We start from the raw sequence: 10,851 nt of genomic DNA on the forward strand, positions 1-10,851 counted from the left end.
TGGCTTTCTTCCATTATTATGTATTATATATGTGGAAGCTGTTACCATGTTGGGGACCTCTGGTTCTCACCCATGCGGATTTTGTGGTTTTCATATGCAGGACGTGAGGTTTCCCGCTGAGGCATGCTGGAGACTTCTAGATTTGCGAAGATCCTTTGTTCTTGGGGTTATGTTTTGGTTTATATGTTTTGCTTAGATACTTTTATCTCCATTAAATAATACAAACTGTGATGACTCCTCTTATGGGAGAATTTCGGAGAATAGGATTTATGTATTTGTGTCCCTTTGGGTTTCCTTTGGGGTTTTCCTTATTTTATCATATGTATATATTGCTATGCTCGGACCGGTTATCTTCGCAGCCGGATCTTGAGTCTTGATATTCCTGTTTTTGACACTCCTTTGTATATATATAATCTCGCGTTGGTTATCCTTGTTCGTTACGTTATCGATCGGAGTGTTGCGCCTTAAGGTTGCGGTTTTTGTTTACCCCTTTTTTCTACAAAGGCTCCTAGTTATAATCAATCATTCATACTACTATACATACTAAATTTTTATTTTAGAGGTCGTAATACCTTGCCATCTCTGAATTATGACTTAAGCATAAGACTCTGTATGGTAGGGTGTTACAGAGGGTCTTTTATCTATCGTCGAATTGAGCTGCTGCCCAAGATAAGACTCGTTGCCACCAATTGAAAAATGTCTCTTCTTCTCTCATCTAAGGTTATTAAGCTTAGGCTCCATATTATTGAAAACAGGGGGTATTGGAACAAAGCATGAGAAATTGATTCAGCTTTCAACATGCATCTTGGACAAGTCGCAGAAGTAGATGCGAATCGGCTTTGAACTTGTTGCAACACCGGAAGTTTTTCATGAAGACTTTTCCATAGAAAAACCTTAATTTTATAAGGTAATTTCAATTCGCCAATGTCATCGTCTTTTACCATATCACTCTTTGTGTCCTTCAGCAGATCATGGCAGTTTTTCACCTCGTGCCCCAATTTTGCGCAACAGGTACAAAACTTTCCAAGTCTCTCATAGCGCAGTGCCACTTCTACCTCCTTTTTATTAGGTCCTGCCACTATTAACTGATCTCTCACTTGCCTGGCAGCATCAATATTGATTTTGGCCTTGACAATCATAGTTTTTCTGTCTCGCATTTGAAATTTACCTACCTCCAACACAGTGTCCAGTTTCTCTCCCAATTTACGTCCAACCTCAAGGGTTTTAAACGATTCTGGCAAACCCCAAAATTGAACCCAAACTGAAAAATTGAAAATAATCTCTTCATCACAGTTCTGATCTTCTTTCCATCTCTTGACATGGAGTACATAATCTTTGAATAGCCATGGAGAACCACGTTCAACACGCAAGACATCCACTTTTTTATTAAAAAAGAATTGAAAGGAATTATCCCCTTTGTCACTCACGCTAAATCCTTTTGGATTTTCTCATATAGCCTTTAAAACATTCTCCATGGTTCCAACTGAGAAGGTTTTGAAAGCAAAGAGTTTGCCGTAGAGATTATTGGAACAAGCGTTAATACCTTCTGATATATTTGTCCCTTCCAGTAGAATTATATTTCTACTTTCTTTTCGATTGTCTTCCTCAATCTGATTTTCATCTCTCGTTATCTTCACATACAAATTACATAAATTTGTATTGAGATTTAATTGACGTTGACAATATAGTTTTGACGATAATAGAAATTCTATTAAAAAACCCTATCAAAGTAATAAAAAATCCTAACAGAACAATTTGAAGGAGTTTATTAATAGTCAAATTTCTTTTATTAATAGTCAATCATCCCTTTGTTAACATCCAGATAAATGCGAACTAAATTATCATCGCAACATCCATAATAAACAGGATCAACCCTTTTATATTTGTGTATTAAAGAGGAGAAAAGTCAATAAAAGGCTTTTTTTGCACCGTTAACAATTAAATTAAACATTTAAGAGCTAAAGGATTAACTGCATTTTCACTGTTTATTAATGACGGTACGAAATTAAATACATTTGTAAAACTCTTTTATATTATATATTAAAATTAAATTTTTATATTAGAGTAAAGTAATAATTAAATATTTGATGAGTTTAATATAAAATTAATTAATCTTAAAAAAATGTTAATTATGTCTAGATAATGCGAAAAGAAACAAATTATTTATATATTTTATTATTTATAATAGTGTGTATCTTATTACTATTATATAAATATAAAAATAATGTAGTTTTAGGTAATAAAATCATTTATTATCTTTTAAATTTTTATATAACAATATATATTAAAATATAAATATACATTGAAAATAAATTAAACTACACATGTATTTATACAGAAATATATTGGTGGCTGATTTTAGTGTACAGATAGCATTTTTAAACTTTTTATCAATTACTCTTATAGTCTTATTTACTATGAATCATATCAAAATAGATAAAGTTTCGTTCCAAAAATTGTTATCTGCGTGACAATCATTCATAAATAGACACGTCACAATAATTAACAATACACATAAATGTCATCGATAAATTTTACAAGATGAATTAATAGAAAAATATAATAAGATAAATTAATAGAAAAACATAATGTGTGTATTGTTTACTATAAAAAAAGAATTAGATTGATACTGTTTATCTTCGGAGAGTAATTAGTCTAAATTCAAAATTTTCAAAAACTTAATTGTTACTTTACTTTTTATATTATTACTAAAATTAATGTAATATTTTTACAATTTAATCATATCTTTAATTTTTATTTTTATAAATTAAATTATATTATTAAATAATAAAAAATATAACCATCATTTTAATTTTAATTATACTTTTTACTTTTTAAATATGGTCAAATTTCGCATTTATATCATGTATATAATATTAAAAATATTATTTGTACACACAAAATAATTAATTATTAAAATTAGTTACTAATATATTTATGTATAAATATATATAATTTAATTTATTTTTAATATATATTTATATTTTAATATATATTTTATACTAATAATTAATTTTAGTTGCTAATTTTAGTTTAAATCGTAGCAGAGTAGACATGATATACATAAATATTTATAGCTCACAACCCAATTGGCAGAGCATAGAGTTCAAACCCTTCATCAATCATTTGACTTCAAAAATTCATTTTATCTTTTACTTTCACATCCATGGCCCTCTCAAACTCTCATCATCATCATCATCATCATGTTGCACTCTTTTCTTCACCAGGAATGGGTCACATAATCCCAAGTCTTGAACTTGCCAAACACCTTCTCACACACCAAAAAATCACTATTACCAAAATAACCTTATTCATTCCTTCAATCAATTCTTCATCATCCAAAGCTGAGAAAGATGTTCTCCAATCAACCATAAATCAAAACATTTCAATTGACATAATCCACCTTCCCCCAATTGACATATCCAACCATATTAGTAATAACGTTCTTGATCCTAATAATATCGTAACCTTAGAGACCAAGATAGCAATCACAATGCATGAAGCACCAAAACTTTTTGTAAGTGCAATTTCCAACATGAAATTCAAACCAACCATGATTATCACCGATTATTTCCTAAGCCAAACTCTTCCTCTAGTGAAGAAAATGAACAATATGGAAGTTCCTATGTACCTTTTTGCCCCAACAAGTGCATGGCTTGTTGCACTTGGTTTTCACTCACCAAAGTTAGATAAAGAGGTGGAAGGAGAATATCATAGCCATGGAGAGACACCAATATTAATCCCAGGTTGCAAAGGTATACATCCTAGTGATTTGTTCCAGATGATGGAGGACAGAACACATAGGTTGTATCTTGAGTATCTTCTCATGTGTGAGGCGGTAATCTCTCATAATAAACTCAATAATCTCTCGATGAAAATATGCTTTGACTTGTTATAATTTTTTAATTTCCAATATGTTACTAATCGTTATCTCTTATGCAAGAATATAGCATATACTCTTCCGAAAAATAAAAGAATATAGCATATATACAATTGAAGTTTGGATGATGTCTATGTTTGTCTTTATAATATGTTAAATTAAGCTTTTCATTAACAATTATTGAGTTGGTGTAGTGGTGAAAATATCTAGACCACATAATACTAATAAGGTCTTTTAATATTATTGTCAGAAATTTCAAACGGTCAATAATATAGCAACTTTTTAATAATTTATTAGTTTCTATATATAAGCTTTTATGGTGTAGATTCAAGTTCCCATCATAGTCATCATGTGGGGGCTTTCTCTATATGTTCATCATTTTTTTTTTTGGTTTATAGGTCTAATTTAAATAAATAGTTTAATTAAATTTTTTTAAAAAATAATTTAAATAATAAATATTTATATTAAAAACAACTTATAAATAATTTATTTTATATTTATTTTTTTAGTTTTAAAAGTATTTATTTTTAAAAAAATGTGATAAAAAAATTTTTATTATGAGAAAAGTTATTTTTTTTTAACTTCGTACTTAAATAGTTTCTTAAAAAATTATAATTTAATTTTAAAAATTACACCAAATATTAATACTATTATTTTTCATAAACTAAAAACTAAAAAAAATAATTTTTAAAGCTTTACAAACGGATCTATAGTATAGCTAGGTTAATTTGAGTGCTTAATTAGCATTAAATTCTGAAGGGCTTCTCTGACAGTGTGATTTTGTACATTGTCTATTTTGTTTTCTGAAGTTTTGCCCTTTATGGGTAGACTCTTCACTTATCAAGTAAATAAATAAAAGTTGAAAAACTAAAAATAGATAATTAATTAAAAAATTTAGAGAATAAGAAAAAATATTGGAATGAAAAATACTCTTAATAATATATAGAGTTTAATTTTGATACATTCATAATATAAAAAATACATAATTATTTAATTATATTTATATATTTAAAAATTAGTTACTTTCGTTGATGTAATAATATACTATTAGAGTGTACAAAACTCCTTTGCACTATCATTGCATAAAAATTAAATTAAAAATATTAAAATGAAAAATACTCTTAATAATATATAGAGTTTAATTTTGATATATTTATAACGTAAAAAATACATAGTTATTTAATTATATTTATATATTTAAAAATGACTTTTTAAATAGTAAATTTAAAAATTAGTTACTTTTGTTGATGTAATAATATAATATTAAATGAGTGTACAAAACTCTTTTGCACTATCATTGCATAAAAATTAAATTAAAAAGTATATGAAGAAACCATATAAACATATATACATATATTTGAAGAAAAAACTATCAATTAACATCCATATTGTGTTATCTGTAACACCCTACCACACAGAGCCTTATGCTTAAGTCGTAAAGTAGAGGTGGCAAGGTATTACGACCTCTAAAAAAAAGGATATGTACATAGATATAGTTGGATGAAATCATATCTAGGAGCCTTGAAGAACAAACTAAACAAAACGATAAACAGAAAATCGTGACACGTTCGCATAGATATTCGTAAAACGGACAGGTAAAATCGTGACACGTTCGCATAGAAACATATATACATATCAGAGTTCCAAAACTCAGACAGCAAGCTCCAGACTCGACTTGCAAAGCTAAGGCCGGCCAGAGTATATAATTATGTATATATACAACCCAAAATAAAACTCAAATCACAAAATAAACCCCTGTATCTCCAAGTTGACCTCTAGGAGGGACAAAACACAAAATATACATGCGGAGATTCTATAAACATATATACATAGCCTAAAACAAAATATGACAGTCCAAAAGATAGTTTTTCGCTCGTAAAGAGGATACCTAGACGCTCAACGAAGTGTCTCTCGACCTGCATCTGAAAAACAACAACATAGTATGGGATGAGAACCGGAGGTTCTCAGTATGGTAAAGGTGCCCACATAATTAGTATAAAAGGTCCCGGAAAAGCCAGAGGCATTCCTAAAACTTCGACACTCAGACTTCATCTTAATTATTCAACTAAACCAGAATTAGGTAGGTTATCTAATGTATTCAAGTTCTGAATCTAAATTTAACCTAACATTCTACTTTCTATCGCTTCTAATCCTCTGAATCTCCCGTAGGATAACCCTCTTCACACCTCCGCCACGAGGGGTTTCTCAGAAAACATTCACATATAATTCAAGCAAGGAAAACACAGATAGAGAAGCATTTGCAACAAATAGAACAAGTAGCAGATAAGCAGAATTTAACAGTTAAGCAAACTAAAACGACACACACTCAAACAAAGCAAACAAATGCATATGATGCATGCATGTCCTATGGCTGATGAGTCTCATCTGTCTGTTATACAGCCAACCCGACAAGTCCTGGTAGTTAACCATTGGACAGTCCCTCTATGCGCGCATCCCCAAACACAATAATATTCCATTGAGTTAAACTCTTTCCCTTTTAAAATAATACCTCAAATCAAAACTTCAATTCTTATAGAAATTTTAGCAATATCTCCTCTAAGACTCAAATTTCTGCCACCCTTCAAGGGTCCTAACTATCAAACCAAACACCTCTCAGTCATTCAAATCATTTCCAGTAACAAATTATTTCAAAATCAAACAAATACCAATATTAAATCTTTTTTCAAACCGACCAACTTCAACAGCAAATTATTGACAACAGCTAAACCTCACATTTTATACCATATACACAATCCATCAATTATTCATTCATTTCATTCCTATCTTAAGGTCTTATAGCCTAAGTTTTCACGTGACATTAAACATTAACTACGAGAAACTAAAATCATACATTCGCACGGAATCAAAATATTCAAAGCTCCGAAGAAGTTTTTTGACTGAGCTATCTAAGAAGAAAATGTCCAGAATTGTCTATGCCTCCTAAAACTCCAGTTGGTTAAATTCAAGAGGTAGAGGAATTACGTCACCGTCATCTTCTACCGGTCAAAAGTGGTGCCAACGTGTAGAAGAGGAGGATACGAATACTTTTACCGGATTAAATTTTTTATTGGAGTTACAGATTGCAAGAAATCGAAGTCAAAAATTTGGTGGGGTTTACGGTCTTTCGCGATTACATTCTTCTCTCTTCCGTTTTCTTTTTCTTTTTCTCTCCGGCATATGCTAATCATTTATATATGCACGATTAATTAGTAAGTCGCTTTTGACTTTTTTTATTAGATAAATACACTTTATATATATGTGCATAATGATAATGATAATATATATCTAACTTAATGAGAAATATAAACCGCCTTTAATTTCCATACTTCATAATTAATAATAGTAATAATAATACTAAAAATAATAATGATGATCATGTAATAATAATAATAATAATAATAATAAACATAATAATAGTAATAATAATAGTAATGCAATGAATATAATATATATAAATTTATAATGCAATTTAATACTTACGGCAATTATATACAATGTTTATAATAGTAATAATAATAATAATATGAATTTAATTAAATTAAAATTATTATAAAATTAGTTCAATTATTAATAATAAAATTAATTTTTTTAAAAATAAAGAATTCAAATTTTATAAAATAAATTATAACTTATTTACATTTATATTTTTAAAACTGAGAATCGCTACATTATCTATCTTTAATCAAGCCACAAGCCCCCCATTGTTTGTATTTTTTTCTTTATAAATAAATATGTTAATAATAACTTTAGTAACTTATATATATTTGGAACAGTTAACATTGGCTGATGGGATTTTTGTTAACACATTTGAGGAGTTAGAGCCTAAGACACTTGAAGCACTAAGAAGTGGAAAAATAACAAAGGTACCCATTTTCCCAATTGGGCCAGTGATAAGGGAAACTAATGAACAAAATAGAAACCATGTTGTTGATTGGTTAGACATTCAAGAAGAAGAGTCAGTGATATATGTTTCACTTGGAAGTGGATACTCAATGTCACATGAACAAATCAAAGAGATGGCTATCGGGTTGGAGCTAAGTGGTCAAAAATTTGTTTGGTCTTTGAGGCCACCATCCACAAAAACTGGGAATAATAACTATTATCTCACAGCAGGTGAGGATGCTGAAACAAATAAAAAATGCCACTCATCAGTGCAAGAGGCTTCAACTCAGATGGATATTGAAAAGGTAATGTTCAAATTTTTGTGTGGATTAAGAGTTTGTTTGGGTAAGTTTTTAAGAAAATATTTTTTTCAAGTTATTTTTTTTAAAAGATATTATGAAAAAGTAAGTAATTTTATGTTTAGATATTTTATATAAAAATTTTTTTATTTATCAATTATGTTTGAATATAATAATATAAAAGTGCTTTTTTATTTATTTATTATATGAAAAACATATTTTTTTTAAAAAGATGTAAATTACAGCTTCTCAAAAAAGATGTTTTTTTTTATTTTTCTAATACTTTTACTTTTACTACTAGAAATTTACCAAATATACTAAAAAATAAAAAAATTATTAAAAAATATTTTTTATTAAAATAATAACATCCAAACAAACACTAACATAAGTTAATATAATATCTCATTGTGTTCTATTCTCCTCATTCCATAATATCTATCTCGCTTGTGATTCTTAAAGTTTCAAAATGTTTATCCTATATATAATATGAATTTAATGATGATATATTGACAGAACAACCATATTAACTGTATAGTAAATTAGTTATTAAAATTAGTTATTGATATAAAATATATATTAAAATAAAAAAATATATTAATAAATTAAATAATATATATATTTATATATAAATATATAATGATTGATTTTAGTTACTAATTTTAATGTATAAATAATATTTTTGTTGATATAATATAAAAAAATTTACACAATTTAGATTCATATAATTAGATCGATGACCTTTTAAATAATAAATTTATAAATATTAGTAACTTTTATTTATGTGAGAGTAAACTTGTTTGTATAAAATATTTTATATTAATAGTTTATGAAAATTAAATTAGTATAATATTTAAATAGTATTAGTTTCTTTTTTCTAAATTTACTCCTAATAATGATGTAATTTGAAGAAAGAGAATAGTGTAATAACAATTGTATTAATTGAAATTTGTCTTTTTAGGTGAGATTAATTTAATTTGGTCTGTTCACGTAATTTCTACTGCTACTATTATCAATTTTTTTTCTTGGTCCTTGTGATTTTTAATTTTTGAAAGATATTATAAAACAGAAAAAGTATACTCAAATTTACTATTTGTCAGAATAATCAAAATATATTATTCCTACATAAACTTCTTGTTTTCAATAAATTTAGATAATCCTAAAATTTTGTTTCTACTTGTTATTCTTCATGCTATAGGTAGAATTAAATCAATCCTTATTTTTAAAAATTAATTGTTCATATTATTTTCTTAACCAAATATTTTTCAGATAAATGTAGACGACCTTATTCTTAAAAGCAAAAGTAGCAAAACAAATGGTGCTACTAAATCTCAAGAACCAAGTGATTTTCCAGAAGAATTCTATAGAATACAAAGCAATGGGATTGTTGTAATGGATTGGGCACCACAATTAGAGATTTTAAATCACGCATCAATTGGAGGGTTTGTGTCACATTGTGGATGGAACTCAATCATAGAGAGTGTTTCATGTGGTGTTCCAATCATTGGTTGGCCACTATTTGCTGAGCAAAGGATGAATGCATCGATGCTACAAGATGAAGAAGTTGGCATTGCAATTAGATTGAATGTGTCAATGTCTACAAAGATTGTGGGAAGTGAAGAGATAGGAAAAGCTATAAGGAAGATAATTGATAAAGGGGATATTGAAGGGTGTGCAATTAGGAAAAGGGTCAAGGAGCTCAAACACATAGCTCAAAAAGCTTGGTCTCATCATCATGGTTCATCTTATTTTGCACTTACAAGAATCATTAACTCAAATGGTGTGTCATAATTACTCATTGGATATTGGACTCGTAAACCGAACTTATGTGTTTTGGAATAGAAAAAGTATAGGTACCAACATATTATCTGTCAACTTCTGCCAACTCTTATTTATATTTGTGTTTCATGGAAGTGTGTCTGTAGATGTGTCTAATAATTAATATATTTTAAATACATATATAAAGAGACACATCCATAAAATATATCTATAAAGACACTTCTATTAAACACAGTTATAAAAAAGACATTTTTGTTAGACACATCTACAAACACACTCCCATGAAACACAATTATAAATAAGAGTTGGCAGAGGTTGGCAGATATGCTGTTGGTAACGTAGCGGAACCGTTTGGAATAAAGAAACTGTAGACAATCCTATGATATTGTTTACTTTACCAAACAATATTAATAAACAAAATAAAAGTTGAGGCATTTTTCATAAAATGCTGGATGCTTTCAAAATATCTTTGGGTCCAGCTGAATTTTAATCTGCCATACAAATTTTTGGTTTATCACTTGGGATATGGCTGGGTGTAGTGTGTGTGTGTTTTTCTATGTCTGAGGTTTAATTTATGGTTTCCATTTTTTTCTTTTGACATGGCCCATGGACTTACAACTCAAAAGTGGTAGAGAAAAAATGATAGCATAGAATTAAAAAAATTCGATAGTGTGTGAGTGTGTGATGTAATGTCTAGATGTGAAAGTTGTTCAATCTATCTTTAAAAAACTCCTCAATGGTAAATTAATATGGGTTAGTCTAATATTTAGTTTATGGAGATTGCTAAGTAAATAATGATTATTTTAGACAACATAAATAACTATTAATCAAATAAAAATATACTATACTTTTAAATTACTTATTTAAATTTTAATATTAAAATAATCATCCGTACACTTAGTAAAATAAATATCTGATATATTTATTGTTCATATTATTTAGAATTTTCATTGTCTACCTATACTTTTTTCTTATTAGCAGTCTTTGACCGGTTGGACTAAACAAAATCGGTGG

At 28.1% G+C, this 10,851-nt stretch overlaps 1 protein-coding gene across 1 annotated transcript; it reads left to right on the top strand.

Moving 5' to 3' along the window:
* Nucleotides 1-3,100: 3,100 nt before the first annotated feature.
* LOC112751931 (anthocyanidin 3-O-glucosyltransferase 5) lies at nucleotides 3,101-10,303 on the top strand. The gene is made up of 3 exons (XM_072220684.1): nucleotides 3,101-3,838; nucleotides 7,654-8,067; nucleotides 9,328-10,303. The coding sequence occupies exons 1-3, from the start codon at nucleotides 3,167-3,169 to the stop codon at nucleotides 9,847-9,849; spliced, it is 1,608 nt and encodes a 535-aa protein (XP_072076785.1). The 5' UTR covers nucleotides 3,101-3,166; the 3' UTR covers nucleotides 9,850-10,303.
* The last annotated feature ends 548 nt before the right edge of the window (nucleotides 10,304-10,851 follow it).

This window comes from Arachis hypogaea, chromosome 2 (genome assembly GCF_003086295.3).
Source record: "Arachis hypogaea cultivar Tifrunner chromosome 2, arahy.Tifrunner.gnm2.J5K5, whole genome shotgun sequence".
Classification (NCBI taxonomy): domain Eukaryota; kingdom Viridiplantae; phylum Streptophyta; class Magnoliopsida; order Fabales; family Fabaceae; genus Arachis; species Arachis hypogaea.